The sequence below is a fragment of the Chiloscyllium plagiosum genome, chromosome 12 (genome assembly GCF_004010195.1).
Source record: "Chiloscyllium plagiosum isolate BGI_BamShark_2017 chromosome 12, ASM401019v2, whole genome shotgun sequence".
Classification (NCBI taxonomy): domain Eukaryota; kingdom Metazoa; phylum Chordata; class Chondrichthyes; order Orectolobiformes; family Hemiscylliidae; genus Chiloscyllium; species Chiloscyllium plagiosum.
The window spans coordinates 65,725,883-65,747,591 of record NC_057721.1 but is presented as its reverse complement, the minus strand read 5'-3'; the positions used below and the strand labels follow the sequence as shown (position 1 = coordinate 65,747,591).

The window sequence follows — 21,709 nt, the reverse complement described above, 5'->3', positions numbered from 1 at the left end:
AGATGACCACAGGTCAGCATCCGTAAAAAGAGGCACAAATATTTGCTGTTTTTGATCTCTTGTCAGCTGCTGCACAAAGTACTGGATATTCTTTGTGATGTCAGTGGTTAGCATTGCTGCCTCACAGCGCCAGGGACCCAGGTTCGATACCTACCTCGGGCGACTCTCTGTGTGGAGTTTGCACATTCTCCCTGTGTCTGCATGGGTTTCCTCCCACAATCCAAAGGTGTGCAGGTCAGATGAATTGGGCATGCTAAAGTGCCCATAGTGTTAGGTGCATTAGTCAGGGGTAAATACAGGGTAGGGGATTGGGTCTGGGTGGCTTACTCTTTGGAGGGTCGATGTGGACTTGTTGGGCCAAAGAGCTTATTTCCATACTGTAGGGATTCTAATCTAAATTCACTTTCTAGTGTTCTTAAATCTTATCAATTCAGTTAGCTTGACTGTACACAGGGGTATCTTATGAAATTATTTTTCACACATGCTAAAGTACCTTCCCTGTTGCTTTTTCCTTCCTGTTGTCGTACAACTGAGCTGCACACTTGCTGCTCCTTGGCCTCTGCCTCACTTGATAATTACCAGGTGGTGCACCAGTAGCACTGGACTGATGATTTTTCCTCCAATTTTCCTTCCACAGCAGTGTGGCTGAGATTGGGAAGTTGGACTCACCACTAACATGTTGGCGCTCCAAGTCAATACGTGCCTTCCTCATGAGTTAGACCTAATAATGGATGAATGCAACAGTTGATTTTAAGGTATTAGTCTGCTGCTGCTTGATAAAATAATCTGAATTCCAATGCGTATCCAACTTTATTAACTTGTGCTTTCTAGTTGCCATGAGTCAGTTATGGATATTTTGGGATTCTCCGCAGTTTATGAAAAGCATGATGGCAGGAATACACATTTCCCTTAAACTATGTAAGGTACTTGGCAGTACAAAAAAGGTCTTGGTTCTAGGTTTCACAATCAGCGAAAAAGAAATGGTATTCATTTTACACTATGTTTTTTGGTTGATTTTGGCACTAGTTTACAATATTTGGAGATTTTTGCAATATGTGTATGCGACAAGGAGTGATGACTTATGTAAACCATGCAAGTATTCATCAAACAGCTTGAGGAATCCTGATTGAGGCAACGGTGTATAAACCAGGAGTTATGAATTAGAATATTTAATTAAAGTTAAGATAATTTACCGAAAATAAATTGTAAGAAACTAAAAAGAAATTAGAAATTGAGAGAAAAATCAGGGAAAATAATTTTTTCAAAAAACATTATTAAATTTTGAAGAAATGAGATTCCACACCTATCATAGAATGGTTACAGCGCAGAAAGCCATTTAAGCTGCAACACACTGCTTTCTGCAGAGCATTTCAGTTAATCCCATTCTTCCATTGTTTTTCTGTACCCTTCAATTTGTTTCTCATCAGATAATTATATAAACATAACTTTGAAGTCTTTGGTTGAAACTGCTTCTACAACATTCTCAGGCATCATACCTGCGCTTTCTGTGACAGAAAAAAGATTATTTTTGCTTCTTATGTGGCAGTTGCTCTTTTTGCTCTGAATCCTTCTTCAAAAGAGAACAGTTCCTGTTCATCTAGAGAGATCCCTCATAATTTTGTAAGATTTTGGATCGGTTTCTTAACTTTCAGAGCCAGAATTGTTTGCAAGTTATCATACTGTTGAAAATTCATTTAGGCCAGTGTACACCAGCTCTTTCTGTGACAAGTTGGCAATTACCAAGTGGTTTCTCATTAATTTATATCTTTTAATGCTGGTGTAGCAAAAGTTGTAAATGAATAGGGCAACAACAGGATGGCATATTTTCTGAGATATTTTAATTCATCTTTCATACAGTACCGGTGCACAGAGACAGGTCTAGTGACTGGTAACTTCTGCTGTTGTTCTGGGATTGCCCAGCCAGACTCTGAGCGATCCCCACTAACCCAGAATGAATACCGGCCCAGTTTTTCCTTGACTGCACTGACAGAGCCAAGCAATGGAAAATTGCAGCCAGTGTTTCAATAACCCAGGCAGTGTCCTCATTGCTAGTTGAGTGAGGTGTAGATGTGTGAAATTTTAGAGCTGTGCGTATGTTTCCCTGAGTAAAATGTAAGGGGTGTGTGTAAAACGTTCTTGTCATATGCCTATTTGAAATGTTAGCATCAAAAAAGTCACAGTGTAATTATAAAATTGTTTCAAACTTGGTTGCCTCTCAGGAAATTTTTTAAGAAGGGATTTATTGTTGCTACAGCAGCATACAGCAAAGCAAGAATTTGTTTCACTGATGACTGAACTTGGTTGGCGTTTTCTATGTTTTAAGGTGGCACTGGAGAGTGGCGACAAGATATAAAACTTTTCACTGTATTTTGTAACATGATACCCGTGATAATAAATCAGTAATTTCCCTTTTCATGGTGAAATTGATTATGTTGAATTTTTAATCCAAATGAATCTTTTCAAACTCTGAAAATGGATTATTTCTTTGCTATATCAATTCCACCAATGAAAACAACAGCTTGCTTTTGATATGTCATTTTAAGGTAGGAAAATCTTCCATGGCTCTTCACAGGAGTGACAAATATTGACATTGCACCAAAGCAGGAAATATCAAGATGGGCAACTATAAATGTGCCCAAAGAGGGTACTAAACAAGGAGAGAGAGTGTGATTTGAAAAATAATTCTCAATACATTTAGATTTGTGCAGATACTTTTTGAAAGAAACAGACAATTTTCAAGATATTGTTGAAGTATCTTCAGTATATTTTCAAACCTCTGATGTTCCAAGCTGATCCAAATACATTAATTGTTGTTGACTTAGTTTGGCCCTGCTGAGTTATATCACGTTAGGAAACAGAAATGGGATTGGAAGCTGCGCACTCCAAGATCTGTTGTTTCAAGATGGTTCATGCCTTTATGAGGTTTATATATTTTGTATTATAGAATCTTACAGCTCAGAGGGTGAGCATTCAGCCCATCGTGCTTGTGCCAATTCTTTGAAAACTGCCTGATTTAGACCAAACACAAGCCTTTACCTCATATCTCTGCAGATTTATCCTTACCTAGTTTAGTTTGCGATTATATTTGATATGGATGGTTGGACCAAGGGGTCTGTTTCTGTGCTGTATGTCTCTACCATTGTGTCAAATTGTCTTTTGCACTTTTCTGTGTAATTGCACCAACCACTCTTACAGATAGTGTATTTCAAATATTAACAACTGTAAGATCTTAAAAAAAATCTAGAATGTACACATTATTTCTATAACTTTTATTTGTTTGTTATGAAATCATGTTCAAACTGCAGTAGGCACTTAGATTCCCTACAGAATGGAAACAGGCCCTTCGGCCCAACCAGTTCACACCGACCCTCCGAAGAGTAACCCACCCAGACCCATTTCCCTCTGACTCATGCACCTAACGCAATGGGCAATTTAGCATGGCCAATTCTCCTGACCTGCACATCTTTGGACTGTGGGAGGAAACCAGAGCACCCGGAGGAAACCCATGCAGACACAGGGAGAAAGTGCAAACTCCAAACAGACAGTCACCCAAGGCTGGAATCGAACCTCGGACCCTGGTGCTGTGAGGCAGCAGTGCTAACCACTGAGCCACTGTGCTGCCTGTTCTTGAATTGGAGATCTGTTCCTTGGTGACTATTTGATATTCTCTAGAAACTTTCTAATCCAAACTTACAATTTTGAAGATGAGTATTATTAATAATCAGTGTACTGTGCAATTTCATGGCATGGTTGGTGCATATGGTATTGAACCTTTGAGTGGTCGTATTCAAAATGGCGATGAGACTGGCACAATCTCTATGTGCAAGATTCTTCTTAAAGGAACTCGCCAGTGTTGTTGTTGTGCCTTGTTGTTCATTTATTTCCCTTTGTAAGTGTTCCTTTATGGCACAATAGAAAATATATTTGACCATTAGTTTTAAATTATACACTAGGTGTAAAGATATTTCGGAGGCGCTCATTAAGGTTAACTCCAAGTTACTTAGAGTAATTTTTCTCCATGAGGAAAAGCATTTATATGTACTTAGTTTTGGAAGATAATTTTAATTTCCCATAGTATTTGTAAATAAGTTAAATACCACTGCATGGATGTCAGGTTAGGACACAATCTGGTTGAGCTCTTGCTCTTCTTACAGTTGACAGTTGAAGTCAAATGCACGCAAGGTGTGTGCATGAATAATCAAAATGGCCATTTGCGTATGTGCGATGTAGAGATGTGTTTGAGAAGGATGTATAGTCAATAACTCAGTCTATAATACTTTGGTCAACTTCTGAATTTTACAAAATGCTATTTAATTACATTGGGATAGATAGTTGAAAAGGTGCTTGAGTTTGCAATCATGACTTTAGTTCCAGCAGTGAATTTGACCAACTGAGAAAGTATTAGGAGTTTCAAGTGAAGTTTTACCAATTGTGCAGTTTCTTTTTACTTTTCTAGTGGAAAAGTCACCAACAGGGCAAATGGTGAAATTAAACCAGTTGTAGAGGCAAAGGTTCCTGAAGATGTGGCTGATACCACTGTGGAAGTCCAGATGGAACCCATCATGGATAACACCCTGCATACATTACATGGTTTTCAAAATGAAAATCCTGGTGAGTACAGATTCTCTTTCTCTTCCATTCTTAACATTATTCTTTGACTTTTATCTCTACTGAGATATAATGCCAGAATAAATAAACTATCTTTTTGGAGGGAATGTTTGTTTATAAACTTTTCAATGTGGATCTTTATCTATGTATTATTATTTCTGCACGTAAAAGAAAGCTTTTATAGTACACATTTTATAATAGTTTCAAATTGCAGTTTTTAAAGTTAAAATCATTGCTTGGACATAAACTAATTTACCATATGCTATTACCATATCAAAATGACATCTTTTGTCTTTTATTTGTAGTATATTTGTATTGACGGAAAACACATTTGTTGCAGCTTTTTGTCCTGCACTCATCAGGGTGATTTGTAAGGATACTAACTTAAGAGGAAAACCAAAATTAACAATGTTATGAGAGGAGGGTGCTGAATAGTTGGCAACTGTTGCAGTGGAAATGCAGCAGTTAGTGATAACTGACACTTCACTGTAAGACTTTGTTTAAATTTTAAACCAAGCAAGATCTTGCTTGTTGTGGAAAGCTGAGTAACACATGAAGTTAGTTGTTTAGCTGTTTCGTGCAGCTACTATGCAGAAGCGATGCATGCTGTGTTTTTCATTAATGAATGCTGCTGAAATAACAAAAAGATGCTCAACCCATCTCATGAATGAATAATGTGGCACATGAATTTCATTGCTGGTGTGATGCTGTGTATGTTTTTAGATTAGATTACTTACTGTGGAAACAGGCCCTTCAGCCCAACAAGTCCACACTGACCCGCCGAAGCGTAACCCACCCCGACCCATTCCCCTACATTTACCCCTTCACCTAACACTACAGGCAATTTAGCATAGCCAATTTGCCTAACCTTGTAGGTCATATATCTCTACCAAATCTTCTCTCAGCATTCTTTTCCTAAGGAGAATCCTGACTTCTCTAATTTTTTCATTTAACTCTCAAGTCCCTCATTTCTGGAGCTATTCTTAAAGGTCTTTTCTCTAGAGCCTTTGTATCCTTTTGTAGTGCGATGCCTAGGATTAAAAACAGTACTCCATTTAAGCTAAACCGGTGTTTTATAAAAATTCATCGTAGTGTCATTGCTTTTATGCAGTATGGTATACTTTTGATTGATTTTTTTACATGATAATGCATCAACCTTTAATAGAGAGCCAATAGAACTTCTTGTGGTTTGATGTTTACGTTATTGGTTACCTCAAGATTTTCTTTTCTTTCTACACAGAAACTGTAGACAGTGCAAAAACGGAAGAAATTAAAACCCCAGCTGTTGATAACAAAGAAGATAGTTCACCTCCATTGAGACACAAAACCAAAAAACATAAACATAAACATCATCATAAGCACAAAAGTAAAAAGAAGAAGAAAAAGAGGAAGAAAAAGAAAGGAAAGAGAGACCACTTTAGGGCTCGCTCAGGATCTTGTCTGAGTCTGAAGCCACAGCCTGAGTCACGGTTGCAATCACAATCCCAGTCAAAGTCACCTTTAAACAATGAATGTAGCACTATAAAGAGTAAAAATATCTCTCTTTTGACAAAAGCAAGCAGAACTGGGTCAAGTAAAAATACAGTCGATGAAGTAACTGATATAAGTACTGTAGTACCTGTGGGAGTTGAAAAGGAATGCTCTGCGGCTGAAAAGCCATTGGTACAGGATCATTGTAAAAAAAGTCTACATGTAAAAAAGAACAGCGTTGCTGACATAAATTTTGGCAAGGAAACAGCTACAGTTGGAAATGTTTCTGGATTATTGGCTGCAGCATCAGCTGTTGAGCAGGACCATGAATCCAAATTGGGTTTTAGTAGTGGTTCAGACAATGTACAATCAAAATCTACTCAGACTGTTGAAGAAAAAGTTAAAACTGACAGAGTTGAGGCAAGGAGAACGAAAAGAAGTCGGTCAAGATCTCATTCGAAGTCAGTGAAACATCGCAAGTCACAATTACATTCTCACACCCATTATTCTGTAAAAACATCATCGAGCAGTAAGCATATATCCCAAAGTTCATGTTCCAGGAAACAATCTTCACCGGTTAAACGTCGATCAAGGTCAACCTCCAAAGAACAGAAGAAGCACACAGAATCATCTCCAAAGTCTAAAAGGAAACAGTGTGATTCTCGCTCGAGAGCAAGGAATGAACAACAGTCAAAATCAAAATCTCGTTCTCCTTCAAGGTTACGCCGTAAATCAAGGTCACACTCTGCAACAAGGCCCAAACAGAAGTCAAAATCACGGCATTGTTCTAGATCATGCTCACGGTCAAAACACAGGAGTAGGACTCACTCAGGATCTCCTGTGAGATCAAGATCCAGAGTTAAACGGTCACACTCTCCAAGACCTAGATCAAGATCCAGTGACAGACGATGTCATTTATCAGGTTCAAGACTATACCGTAGTCGGCTTGTGAGGACACGGAGGTCACCTGATTGGCGGAGGAGATCCAGATCTCCCTTAAGGAGAAAAAGCCCCAGCAGAACACCTGAACGCCTCACAGACCTAGGTAAGATGCAGTTGTTTTAATTAGTTTCCTGAGTGCTGTTATTTCTAATCCAGAAACAGCTGGTATTCATTTTTTCATGATGAGGGTAGACGATCTAGAATTTACTCAGCAATATGATTATGATTAAAAATAATCAGTTTGCACTACCTAACAGTATACCTCAAATTCAGCAATGTACTCTTCCGCATCTGTGTGAATATTTTTCATTTTCGTGTCTGCTATTTTACAATGGTTCAGTTTGATTACAGAGTGTAAGAAACCATTTGAATTACACTAATGTTGCCCAAATTTGCTTCAGATAAAACCTGTATGCCTAGTAAAGAGGAGGGATTTCCTCCCCCTCAGCATCTGCTGGATTCAGTCCCAGGGCTTAAGAGACGATGAGCTGGTCGTGGACTGTTTGCCTTGATTTCTGAGATTGGACCCTTTGCACTTTGTGCAGTTGTGAAGCTTTCTTTAATTAATTACATTTATTTTCAACAGAATTGTAATTTCTCTGTGAATAGTGCTATCACGTTGTAAAAGACTGTTTTCAAAGGAAAGAGAGCTAATATGTCAGTTATTTTGCTCTAGAACTGACTAATGAAAAATATACTGAGGATTTATGTTTCTTTCAGATAAAGCACAGTTGCTAGAGATAGCAAAAGCCAATGCTGCAGCCATGTGTGCCAAAGCTGGAATGCCTTTGCCAGCAAACCTGAAACCTGTTGTACCCCTTGTTAAAAATGTGATCGCCAAAAAAATAGGTTGTACATCAATACAAGAACTCACAGAGGTAAATGGTTTTACACTGTACTTTCTGGCCTTCTGATTTCCCTGCAGTTTCCTTGATTTCTACAGATCAGTGATATCACAGGTGTCATAGTGGTTAACATTGCTGCCTCTCAGTGCCAGGGACTCGGGTTCCATTGCACCCTTGGGAGACTCTTTGGGTGGCGTTTGTACATTCTCCCCACAGGTTTCCGCCGTGTGCTCCGGTTTCCTCCCACAGTCCAAAAATGTGGATTGATCATACAAAATTGACCTGTAGTGATCAGGATGTGCAGGCCAGATGGGTTAGCCATAATAAATGTGGGCTTACAGGGATAGGGTGGGGTTCTGTGTCTGGGTGGAATGCTATTTGGAGGGTCAGGGCAGGCTTGGTTGGCTGAATAGTTTCAGTCTGCACTTTAGGGATGCTGTGATCAATGGCATAAAGTTTGGAAGGTATGTGACCTATTGCCATATCTTTGCCAAAATTTTTCTGAGCTTGTTAGTTGAAAGTACTTTTAATTATGATGTTTGCTTTTCTTTCCACATAGTTGTTTGAAATTGGGAACTGGACGCTCACTGTCTAGATGCAAATGTGAAGTATGACTGGAGAGTAACTAATATCCATACTACAGTTGCAGTTGGGATTTAATTGGTAGTGATGGAAGGGGGAAGGGGTTAGTGAGCTGGGTTTTAAAATAGCAGAGGAGGTTTAACAAACAGTATGACTGATAGCAAACTTTGAATGCAGTGATCTTTCAAGGTACTTGAGAACTAGCAACTGCAAATGACATAAGAGTGAAAACTCTGGAACTGAGAGAATATTTCACAATTCTGTATGCAACTGTTGTGTAAACTGTACACTTAGGTAGATCTGGATTTACAGTCAGCAATGAAACAATGATTGTCACAGCTGACCTCAAAGTAAGCTGTCTTTAAAGGTACAGTATCTCTATGGCATGGATTGCCCCTTTCTCCATTCAAATGAAAGCAAAATACTGTGGATGCTGGAAATCTGAAACATACAAAGAATGCTGGAGAAACTCAGCAAGTCTGGCAGCATCTTTGGAGAAATGGTGAAGCAGAGTTCTGTTGGACTCTTAAGTTGTACCCTTTCTTCCAAATCCGTTTCAATCTGGCTTAAAGTCAAGAGTGATGTTGATCAAGGCAAGCAGACAATAACACTGAAGTATTTTTACACATAATAAACTGGAAAGTGAAGATGACTGAATCCCTTAATATTTAAATTTTATAAACATTGAAATAAATAAGGACATACAGATGAATTTGGAGTGGAAGCTAAAATATTATAAACAAACTTCTTAAAATATTTTCAAAATAAGTAGTATGTTTTATAAAATGCATTAAAAAGAGACATTAAACAAAAATACTCTTCAGGTTCATTGGGGTTGTTTGGAAAGAATTATGAACTTAGTATTAAAAACTGGTATTAAAAACCCAGTTACAAGCCATTCAACAAGGTTCAACTATCTTGAAGGTTTTCACAGCAAGACTAATACTGAAAAGGCAAAGTTTTTTTTAAATTCAGAGATTTCTACTTGATTGCAGTTTGGAGAGACCTTAACAGTACAACCTCTGGAGGTGTATAGAATCAGTGTCAGCAACTTCTAGATTTTTTTGATTAACCGCACATGTGCCAACACCAGAAATTACTGTCATTTTCAGAAGAAAAATGATTACACATACTCTGTTTTCCCTGTCATTACTAGCACAACTATTAGGCCACAAATTACATGAATCTGTAACTTCTAGGATTCTAAACAGTCATTAATTTTTGGATTCAATTGATCCCACTGATTAAACCTGTCAGTTATTCATGGGGTCAACTCAGCCGGGCTTTATTTTTGTTTCTTTTCATTGTTTTCCTTACACAGCTACTAACTCACATTGGAATGATAACACATGTAATTTGTTGCAAGTTTCATTAGAGATTTATCAACAGTGGGAGAGTTGGCTATTCCCCTAATCCCATTAACATACTCCCTACCCTGTACATTCTTGTTTTCTTTCTCCATTTCCACTGTCCTTCCCTCACCTACCCATCTTCTTCTAAAATTTCCTCATTGCTTTTCTGTACTTCCCACTACTTTCATCTTGCCATCCACTCTACCTCTCCACCATTCATCTTAGCCCACCGCTCTCCTCCCCCATTCCTTTCCCTGACCCCTTCCCTGTCTCCCTTCCTTCACCTCTACCCTGTCACCCAGCCTAATCCTCCTCCCTCCTACCCTCATGCTCCTTCCCCACATCTTCCTCCCTTGCCCCTTATACTCTGTTTCCCCTGCCATTTTTTCCCCGCCAAGCTCATTTCCCTCTCCATGCATCCTGCATTGCCATCCTTGTTCTCCTCCCACTCTCACTTGTTTAATTCTCACATGTTAGGGCATTTCGGTGCCAACGTAGGAGCTGTCCTTGTGTTGGAGATAATTAAATTGTATATATTCATCTTTTTGTGCATTCTCTGGATATTTCTTCCTTAGAAATGCAAGAAAATTGTTGAAAGCAATGATAATGAATTGGGTAACGAACTTCATGTCTCTGAAGAGGATGAATCATTCATTAATCAACCAATTAAAGTTAATGAACTGAAATCCATTTCTTTCAGCTTAAACGTAAGTAATGTATTTTGTAAACCATTTAGATGTGGTATTTCTCCATTATCAATCACTGAACATATCAAAAGCACCCTTATTGTTCTAATGGTTAAGAACAATGGCAGGTATAGCACAAAGCCATGCACACTAAAAGGTCCCTTGTTCAACATTAAGTCACATCACAATTGGCTCATCTCAGGCACTTTGACATTTCAGCATCCCCCATGGCAAATAGTAGAAAAAGAATCGGTCAGAATCTTAATCATGGTCTGCTGTTTCTAATGGAATGTGCCCATGTGGATATTGGGTCAGAATAGGATTGAGCTTGGCTTGGTGCTCTGCACAGTTAAGTGACTGCTGATGTTCAATGGAATCAAATGTGAAGATTGAACAGTTATTTATGGTATCTTAGGACCGAGGGTGTCCAGAGAATTATACTACAGAATAAAGTTAGCTTCAACAGGCAGAGAACAGTTTTTGAAAGAGGCATTTAGAAAATGCTGTATCAAGGTTAGCAAGCAGTGATACTACTTAAGAGTAAAACTTCCAATTTTGCACTCCCAGCCTGAAGCTTCCTCTAAAGGTAGCGTTTTATTTTGGAAAATTACTTGGAAAGTGCCTGAAAAGTCTCCTTTTGGAACTCTGTTGGAGAATTAACCCTGAAGTGTCCACATTGAAAGTAACATCTGTGCATTGTTTCAGTCAAGTCACACAAGTATTTTTTAAAACTAGAACATTTCAAACCCATTAACATAGACAAAGAATGACATCAAAAATGCTGTTGATGTTGAACATTTAGTTTCATTTATTTAATAGATCTTCTTCCACAAATATGCTGCAGAAAAATATAAATCAACTATAAATAGAACTTAGGTCTGTTTCTAAAGGCCACCAATTTCCTGTTTTCACGTTTCTAACTTCTTTTGTTAGTTTTACATTACAAAATCCTGTGTCTGTGTTTAAATTTAGTTTTGACAATTTAAATTTGTCACCCTGTACGTTCACAATTGGCTCTGCAGCAACATCATTTACTGTCTGTCAGCTTAGCCACCCTATTGTTTTTCCATAACGTTTCAAATGCTGTTAGGTAATTAATTGTTTAGGTTTTATGAGTAAAATATCTTAAACTTTGAAATATTGTAATACAACATTAAAACAATTTTTGTGTTATGAGCTTTCAGTGTTTTCTCTTTGCGCCTTCCCTGCTATACCCCACTGCTGTCTTTGATGAGCAGTCAGGGTTCGGGTCCCAGTCTGAATCTCCCAAAAAATATTCTCATTTAAATGCCCTTTTCACAAGTTGAGAGCCTCTCTACTATAGGTTTACTGTTAATTGTCCTTAGCAGCCACTAGCTTTTTCATTCTTTATTTTGCCCCCATCCATATATGGCTCATCTGTCAGTCCTGCTGAACAGGTGCTTTTACTTCCCAATGAAAGCTGCTTGGATTTTATATGTTGGGTATCTATTTACATTAATGACCCTGTAATGTTTTACATTTGCTTTTATGATTTATTGACTAATGGGATACTTTGCAAAGTAACTGAAATGAGTATTGAGATTCCTTGGGGTTATAAAAGCTGATATTGGAAGGATATGTTAAGAAGCCCTGTAGAAGAGGATTTCCAGCTTAATAGCTGTTCTCAGCTGGAAGGTGTGCAATATATAATTGCAGAGTCCTTGAAACAGAGAAGGATTAAGAATAACTCTCAGGTCTCTTCTTGATCACTGTCCTCACACAGTGACCTAGAAAGTTGGTCATGTTTGAATATTGTTTAGAACAGATCATATTCTTGGAAATAACTGATGTTATTCCTTGTCCTGGTTACACATGTAGAACTGTCACGTATATTTGGCATATTAGAACTAAAAGTACCTTTGGAACCAATATCTCGCTGAGAGTGGTATTTTCAAGCGAGATGGGAAGAATATTATATGTGTGTATGTGTGTGTGTCTCATGGGGGCGGGGGTGTTAATAAAGGCATGTAATCTTGATTCAAAATTGTTTCTTAATATGTTTTTCTGCCATCCCCCCAGAATCCAGTATTTAAACCATTATCCAGCTACACACAATAGAAACCTTTTGCAGGTGCTATGTCTACAGCATTGAAGATTGTGGTCCAAGCTTGGTTCCAGTGAGCACATTGATATTCATTTGGTGATGGGTTGTGTAGTTTCAGAGAAGTCTACCAGAAGCACCAGATGCTCGTTATTCTTTCTTTTTCTGAAAGTACAATGTTTTGATGAAGCAGTGGATCGACTACTTCAGGCGTGTTTTCCTCCAAGTTTGAAAATACATCCAAAACTGAGCCCTTCTTCAGATGTCTATTCGTCTGTTCCCATTTAGGCTGGCAAGAGTAAAATAGCTTATTCCAAACAACACAGCAGTTGGAAGTTGTCCCAGCTCCCAAGAAGGATAGGTGCATGTACCTCACTTTTGTTACAAACTGTGCTGTCCGTTAACATTGATGCAGATTTTGGGCACTGCAATCAGCTAACATCAGAAGAGGCAATTTCATTACCCTGAAAAAGACTTGCGTATTACTTCAGCCAGGAACAGCACATGATCTGTTCTGTAGTTTCCCAGTATGTTTGTGCTTTTTGTCTTGCTACTGGATGAAAAAAAAATTAATTTTACGATATTCATCAACGTGTAATACATTTTAGCTATTGTTTGACACCGCTAGTTTTTAATTTTGTGTGTCTTTCATTCCAGAACTTGTCATTTGAGCTGTCATCTCTGTAATAAAATTATTATAATAATATTCTGTGATTATAGTTTTAATTTTTTTTATTCCCCTTGCTCCCACCTCTCTGAAGATGCTATTCCAGGGTGATGTACCATTCAATAAATCAGTAACAAAATAGTTACATCAAACGTTGAGGCTATAGAAGCTCTAAAGTTCAGAAAGATCTACCACTTTATCTCACATGTGATGAGCAACTTTCTGGCTTCCTCATGAAAGTTCCAGCTGCTTTAAAATTGCTGTTGTACTTTACATGTGCGTCTTGCTAGTGAATTACAGCTACTATTTGAAACATTTGGAACTTTAATATGAAAGATTTCCTTCAGCACATAATGTCTCAGAAGTGCAATCGAGAAATGGGCACCAACATGATAAAAGTATCGAGGGGTGGCTAAAAGTTTGGTCAGAGTTGCATTTCGAGGATGATCTGAATGGATAAAATCAAGCCAAAAAGCAAAGCATAGGTATTGCTTGGGAAAGAAAATCCAGACAGTCGGTCTTAGATAGCTGAAGATATGATTGCCAATGGAAGGCTGAAAGTGGGAGAGGGATGGTTGTGAGAGAAAAGAAAGCTGTTCAAGATGCAAAAGTCAAATAAGGAGAGAGTTCAGGGATGATTGTGGGAGGAGGTTACAGAAGAAGAATGAATCAGTGCTGTAAAGAGTTGAGACTATGTTGTTAGAGAGCATCACAACCGAGACATATGTTGCCCACAGTGTCTATTACATGCTGATTTTCCAGTAACTTGAGTGAATTTTTTTCTTTTCTAACCTAGGGATGCTAATGTTAATTTTACTCCAGTTACAGTTTCAAGCAGGTGCAGTAATCAAACCAAGTAATGATAAGAACTCTGGTCTACAGTATATGACCCACTACCATATTGTATGGTGTTTATCCAAAGAGTCATCTGGAATAACTAATCATTATTATTTCCTTTTATTTTTACCAAAGTTAAATCCCATTAATATGTCATTGTTTTTTTAACCTTATCACTTTTGCTGCTTTCATAATTTTTTGCTGTCACTGAAAATTAACTGGAACATGTTGTTTTGTAGTTAGTTATTTCTCATATCCTCACTCCACCCCAAAAGATGGTGGCCCACAGTGGTGCAGTTCCTACTGCTAGCTAATGTGAAAACCTTCAGGTGTTTAAATGCTGGTGCCATAAATTATGAAAAGCTCCCATAGAAGAGTTCAATTCCTCACTTCTTAAGTCTATGCATGCAGATGTCTTCATGTCAGTCAAGAATAGGAACTTTCTTTTCACTGTTTTATTTCCCTTGCACAGGAAAGATGATGCTAATTGTTTGCTGTGCTCAAAGCACTGGGAATGGGATTAATGACTACCGCTACCCAAGTGCTAGCACAGACACTATGATCCAAATGGCCACCCCTTGTGCTGTGTATTTCTTTGATTCTAGTCTATGATAATTTGGGACCTTCGTGGTATGTATGGCTTAAAATCACATGATGTACATTTATAACCTCACCAACCAGAGTACATGATGTTTTTAAACAACTTTTTTTTTTCTCACCTTTACCTGCTATTTTCATTTTTCTATCTGGTTCAGTGGAATGACAGAATTTTCAATTTACTTTTTCTTCAAGTGAACTTCTTTTAATACTGCTGTGCGTCCCATTATTCCTTTTGAAGAGTTGCTGTGCTATCATGCTTTCGTTGTGTACTATAAATGATTGAATTCATTTGAAGAATGGTTTTTAGCACTGTAGAAATGTCTACAGAACACCCATCCTTGTGGTGTTAATTATTCCAAGATTTTTAAAAATTGTGGTTTCTCCCCTCCCTGAAATGAGGCACCTATTTGGAAGTGAGTACCCATCCTGTATTCCAGCCGCATCAGACTATTTGCCTTGGGGATGAGGCACTTGCAAGTCTGATGTTGTTCACTTAGTGTGATTTGCAGCACGTGTCTTGAATAATGATCAGTTGCAGGCCCCAACTTTTGTGGAGATGAGGGACCAAACACTTTTGTACCTCTGGCTGAGATTAAATAATCATAGCAATTGGAAATCTGGGACATATTTCTCTCTGGAGCTGAATGCTACATGAAATAATGTTCTTGCCAACTGAAAACAAGATCCTGGATTATGCAACATGAGGGAGAGATTAAATTTTGTATTTGTTTTTAAAGTCACTCATTAAAGATGATTCTACATGATGTCTAACTCAGTTGGAAATTATCTTCATTGTGAAGATATTTATTCCAATGTTTCACAACCAAATGCTGGAAGAATCTCATTCAAATGTTTGAATGTAAATTATATAGTTTTTGCCTTTCATTTCGCGGTCTGTAGATAGGGCCTATTCTATGTAGAAAGATTCTATACACTTCATTTTTGAAATTAATTTTCCAACTGAGAGGTTCATGCATTTTGTGCACATCACAAAACAGAAGAAAGATTTTCTTGGGGGGAATAGGGGTGAGCAATTACAGTTTTAAGTTACATAAGTCACTTAAGACTCTCTAATTTGAATTTTAGCAGAAGTTCACCTGACCTCTAACTTGATAGATGAGTGCTTAGGTTATGAACTGGATGATGCTTAGCATCCATGGATCCATACATCAGCAGGCATCATTCTCTTGAGGGCAAAGGGGAGAACAACAGAACAAAATAAAGCAATATAATTGACAATAAAGGCATCACAGTTTTGAAGTTTTAAAGTTGGCTTGTTGACTGGTGATATTGGCAACTTATACCTAAAAGCAATATCTTGATTTTCTTTCTAATACTTTTAGACCTATCAATTGAAATAAATTGTCAACGAAGTGCAACTTGAAACTTTTGTTTCTTATTAAAAGATTTTACAGTAATGACATAATGCCATATGCTCACAAATGTAACTTGTACCAATGTCCAGAAACATGAATATTCCCCTTAAGTCAATCTTTGGTCCCATCCTTTTCACTTACATGTTGCCCTTGTCAATTTCAATGGAAATGTGTGATTTCCCACATTTATGCTAAAGGCACCCAGCTTTACCTCACCATCAACTTCCTTGACCCTGTCACCACTATGCTAACAGACTTATGTTGACTTCAGGTTAAGCAATATGTTTATTTTAATAGTCTAATCCTGTTTTTTTATATTGCTCTGTGGCCTCCCTATCTCTCCAGACCTATAATTCTCTTGTGATTTTTTTGGGCTTTGCTAATTCTAGTCTTGTTCATCCCAATTGAATCTTTCTGCTACTGTAGTCATGCCTTTGTCTGCCTAGACATTTAAGGTTCTGAATACCTTCTCCCCAAACCTGTCTACTTCAGTGTCTCCTTACCATGCTTCTTAAAATCTCTTTGACAAACCTTTGGGTATCTGCCATAAAACCAGAAGTTACAGGAGCATGATTAGGCCTTTTGATACATTGAGTCTGCTTTCCCATTTGATCGTGACTGCCATGTTTTTCAACCCCATTCTGTTGCTTCATCACTGTAACCCTTGATCTCTTTCTAAACATGAATCAAGCTTTCTCACAAATCTTCTCAAAACTCGCTATTTGTCTTTATTTATTAAAGATACTCAATGACTTGGCCTCCACAGCTTTCTGTGGCAATGACTTTCACAGATTCACCACCCTCTGGATGAAGGAATTCCTCCTCATCTCAGTTCTAAAGGGTCGTCCCTTCACTTTGAGAATGTACACTTAGGTCATAATCTCTCCTTGTGGAAACATCTCCATGTTTACTCTATCCTGGCTTCTCTTCTGCCCTACTATCTATTTGTTTTATAATGCTTTGATAAAGGGCATAGGCACATTTCATTATACTGGGACCTTCTAATAGTCTATGCAAATTGGCAGCTGCATTTCAGAAAATGGCAATCAGAGCACCTTTGAAGTATTAAACACCTATGAGATGAACTTTATGAGATGTCATAAAAAGCATAGTATAAATGCTGACACATTTGTTTTTAACTGGACATAATGCTCTTCATAATCAGAACCATCTAGCTCTATGCCTTTACCCTTGCCTCAGTTCATCTGCTGCTCAAACCCTTATCTGGACTTGAATTGTCCACTACTGCCCTTCAACATGCACCATCCATAAATTTGAGCTCATCCAAAACTCAGCCAGTATCAGTTCCAGTTCATACCAAATCCCATTCAAACATCAACTCTGTGTTTGCAGATCTACATTGGTTTTATGACAAATAGTGCTTAATTTAAAACTTTGCATCTTTGTTATCAAATTTCTCCATGGAACATCTTTCCTGTCTCTAACCTCCTGCAGCCCCACAGGCTTTGAAGCTTGGCCTTTTCCAAATCCCTGATTTTTATATTTCTGCCATTAGTCTTCAGCTGCTCTGTGGTAAACATCATGATTGCTTCCCTAAACTGCTCCATCTCTCTACCTTTGTTCCTTTAAGATACTCAAAATCTATTTCTGTGACAAATCTTTTGTCTTAATATCTTCTTGGGTATACTGCCAAATATTGCTTGTATGAAACATCTTGGGTCTTTATGCATCAACTAAAAGTTTCGTTAATCATTCATTGCACTACACATGCCCCACCTCATCCATATCCCTTGGTAAAGTCATATAGTCTCTGCTGAACGCCTTGGAGTTGGTATGAGCCTGAGTATAGGAGTGATTTTGCATAAACCCTATTGCAGCTTATTGAAATTGTATGTTAGGGTCTTAAAAGAAAAAGAAAAGTTCTTCACACAACTCTATTTTACCTTAAATTGTGTGCTGAAGTTTTGTGCTGAATATGTGTGCTGAATTTTTAAAGAAGGTTTATTATTTGCATTGACTGAAAAAATAAGTGTAAATTGAAGTGAGGTGTCTGGTTATAAGTATGATTCAACATCAATTTGATACAGAAATTGAATACTAATTTCTACAAACCCAGCAATGTAAACTAGCTGTTAGTACTATAATAACAATGTTTCAACCATGTTGCTTCTGAAAGATACTCTGACCTAAAACTATCCAAAATAATTGAAAATCAGTAGCAAATAAAACCAGCAGTTGGCAGCAATATTTTTCTTCATTTACACTTAAAAAAGACAGAATAAATGCTCTAATACTTGGTTCAGATTAATTTACTTCAAGATTTAGTTATTTTTAATTTTAGAGGACACCAAGGTAGGAATTGGTGTCTCTGATATCATTTCCATTATAAGTCTCTGCCTGAAATGAATAAACTTATAAAGAATATAGTGTACAGGACTTAGAGGGATAAATTGAATAGGCGTTGTGTGAATGTTGAAACTGGCTCTTATAATTCCCCTCTAAATCAGAATACCAATACTGCACGAAGTACATACCATGCATTGAATTTATTGATGAGGAATGGAAAGATAGAAGATCAGTCATTAACTTAGTGAATAACGGAACAGGCTCAAGGAGCTGAAGTGATTTCTATTTCTTGTGTTCTTACATTAGTTATACAAGTTATTCTTCAACTTGTTCATGTTAGTTTAGATGATGGATCATAAATTACTGTAATTACCTGCTGTTTATAATTGCCTTTGGTCGTTTAATTTCCAGGAGGTTTTTGGAACAGCAAATTTTTGTTAATGGGGGATGGACCTCTACAGGGCAATCTGATGTGCATGGCAAGCGACTGTATAGTACCTTAACCATTCAACTTAAAGAATTGTTAATGAGCTGCACCAAGTCTGAATTCAGAGTGCAAGTTAGAAAAAAAAACTGGAAGAAAAACTGCATCAATCAAAAGCTGAAGTAATGAGACCATCAAAATGGGTGCCTAGGCTGAAATGGATTAACCCTGATGTACTGTAGCAAGTTTAATCCATATGTATGATGCAAGCACAGGAATGTCATACCAAGTGAATAGTTTAAGTGGTGATTCAAATGGCATATTGTCATTTTCACAGTTTTCAAAAGAATGGCACACTAGCTACCTGATTTTTGTGTTTAACTGAGCATCTATACTTATCTAAGGTTGCACGTAAAGATTGGTGAATGCCATTAGCCTCAATGTTCTTTATAGTAAATTCTGACTCATGAGTGGGAGGAAGAATGGTTTTATTTGTGTTTTGGTGACAACATAAATCCATCATTTAGCTTGAAGAAGTGTATATTTCATAATTCTTTATCCAAATCTGGCAGAACTCTAATATTTGTAACTAATTTACCACAAATAGTTTAGATTCCTCCTGCATGCATACTGAAGACTAATATTTGTATGTAATTGTAACCTAATATTGAATGAATCTAATATTCATTGTGTTTTTCATAACGTGCTGAGGAACTTTTTCTAATCTTATCACACATGAGGCCTGCAATCATTGGCAACATTTGGCATTTTGAAATAATTCTTTAAATATAACAGGGTTAATACATGAATGCATTTTATTTAAATTCCTCACATAAAGACTTGAAAACAGAGTTTGACAAGTGAAGTTATTGTTATTGGACTTTAAAGATGTGAATATTATGCCAACATTAAAAAAAACTGATATTTTATTGTACCCGGTCTCCTTGTTTAAAATATTGTATTGAATTTGTTCATATGCATCCACCTAGTACAACATTTCCTCCTCCCTGAAGGGTCGCAAAGTCTGAACTTTATCACAAGGATTCTCGCATTTATGCCCTTATAGAAGATGGAGCTAATCTTATCTCTTCAACTCTGTTGATGTGGAGTTAATGACATGATCAACATCAAAACAACTTTGTTTAGAAGAGGAAAGTTTTCAATAATATTTTAAATAAATGGTCACTCTTCCTTTATCATCAGAATGCAACAGTGAACCCAGCAGCAAAAACGCAGGTAGCTTTAACTAAGGAGTTTCCAGTCTCCTCTGGCACACAACACAGGAAGAAAGAGGTGCTGAATGTTTATGGTGAGTGGGTTCCTGTGGAAAAAGGCAGTGAAGAAACCACTGATGATGTCTTTGCAGATGTCTCTACTCAGGTGAGAGTTGTGCTGCTAACAGTTATGCATTAGGTTGAACTGTTCTATATGTGAGAAGTGTTCATTTTTTAAATGGATCTCAAGACTTTGTAAAATGCATAACAAATTTGGCTTAATTTACAGGTAGGAATGTATACATTTTAAATATTTACAGATATTGAAATAATTTGAAAATTAAACAATTATACTTCCAAGTTTTTATGCATACATAGAAGGAATTCAGTCAATTCACTGAGAATTAACCAATATTGTATTTTACTTCATCAATCTATGTCCAAAGAAAGAAAAATGGAAATAGGAATGCTTTTCATCTTTTTAAATGACCATTCTATCCCATGTATGTGGCTCACGTGGTTTACCCAGCCAAGCTGTGCACTTGAGAGTTGCGTGCTTAATAAGCAGACTATTCTGAATTACCTGACATCAACAAGGGCTGGACAGAGCTGTTCAATTAAATTTGATGCTCCTTGGTTGATCATAGATGTTATTATAAACCTCTGGAAGAGGTCAACTTGGCCTTGAACCTCCTGGCCCAGACGTAGGGACACAACCACTGCATCACAAGAACTGCTTCTCCTTGGTTGAGGATGAAATAATTGGCCCTGGTTACCCTTGTCTATCAACTCCTTTTGGGTATGTGTGTGTTGGCCTTGGGTATCAGAAATGAACCCTGCATTCAAGTAGCATGCTGACATCCATTTGCTCATTGTTGAAGCTAATATGAAATAAGACCAGGGGTACGATTTTTGGCCTTTAAATGATTTGATTCTGGTCATGTGGGTGAAATATTATAGTGTGATCTGCCTCCAACACAATGCCAACATTCAGAAAAAGAGGATGAATTTTTTTGAAAGGGAATAGCACAGCAAATCAGGCACTAATGTGATAATATTAGTACTTTGTATTTCAGGCAGTAGATATCTCTGTAATAATGACTAAGAGAGCAACAGCTCAGAGACGACTTGTAAAAAATCCATATGATGTAGAGGCTATGTCGATGATCCTTCGGACACAGGAACAGGTATGTCTAGGAAATGTTTATGCTTTGGCCCGGACTATTGCATGAGGTTTGAAAGGATTATGATTTTTCTGAAATGAAAGCTTGAAGGTGGCCAAGGATATTTTAAGTTGACAATCAAGCTGCAGCACAGGATTTTTATTTGGAATGAAACCCTAGTGCAGTACAAAGGGTACGTTATTTTGTCAAAGATACTGTTGATTCAGAAAAGAACAGGAATTTTTCAAATGTCCTGGTCAGCATTACTCTCTGATTTAGCACCAAAAAATTACATTGCCATTCATAACTTTGAAGATCTTGCTGTGTAGAAAATCTTTACTGGTCACAGCAGTTCAAAATAACTCATCAATATAAACAAACATCCACACAGGGAACAAAACTAGCCCACTCTCTCTTCAAGGCAAAAGTGAGGACTGCAGATGCTGTAGATTAGAGTCAAGATTAGAGTGCTGGAAATACACAGCAGGTCAGGCAGCCCCTCCTGATGAAGGGTTCCTGCCCGAAAAGTCGATTTATATGCTCCTCGGATGCTGCCTGACCTGCTGTGCTTTTT

The 21,709-nt window shown here is 37.5% G+C and overlaps 2 protein-coding genes across 11 annotated transcripts in view; one reads left to right on the top strand and one right to left on the bottom strand.

Moving 5' to 3' along the window:
* The window catches only part of LOC122555366 (transmembrane protein 50B), a 205,593-nt gene that overhangs the window by 74,029 nt on the left and 109,855 nt on the right, over positions 1-21,709 (bottom strand). The window lies entirely within an intron of this gene.
* LOC122555364 (protein SON) overlaps positions 623-21,709 on the top strand; it is a 46,651-nt gene continuing 25,564 nt past the window's right edge. For 5 of the 9 annotated variants that reach the window (XR_006313252.1, XR_006313250.1, XR_006313251.1 and 2 more), the window contains exons 1-7: positions 623-755; positions 4,457-4,611; positions 5,849-7,123; positions 7,741-7,898; positions 10,375-10,506; positions 19,962-20,138; positions 21,049-21,159. Coding sequence is in view for 6 of the 9 variants with exons in the window: in XM_043701294.1 (XP_043557229.1) it covers positions 736-755; positions 4,457-4,611; positions 5,849-7,123; positions 7,741-7,898; positions 10,375-10,506; positions 19,962-20,138; positions 21,049-21,159 (2,028 nt within the window). In the remaining 3 variants the exon portion in view is untranslated. The remainder of the gene's footprint in view (positions 756-4,456; positions 4,612-5,848; positions 7,124-7,740; positions 7,899-10,374; positions 10,507-19,961; positions 20,139-21,048; positions 21,160-21,709) is intronic. The other 4 variants (XM_043701298.1, XM_043701296.1, XM_043701297.1 and 1 more) reach the window with 2 other exon arrangements.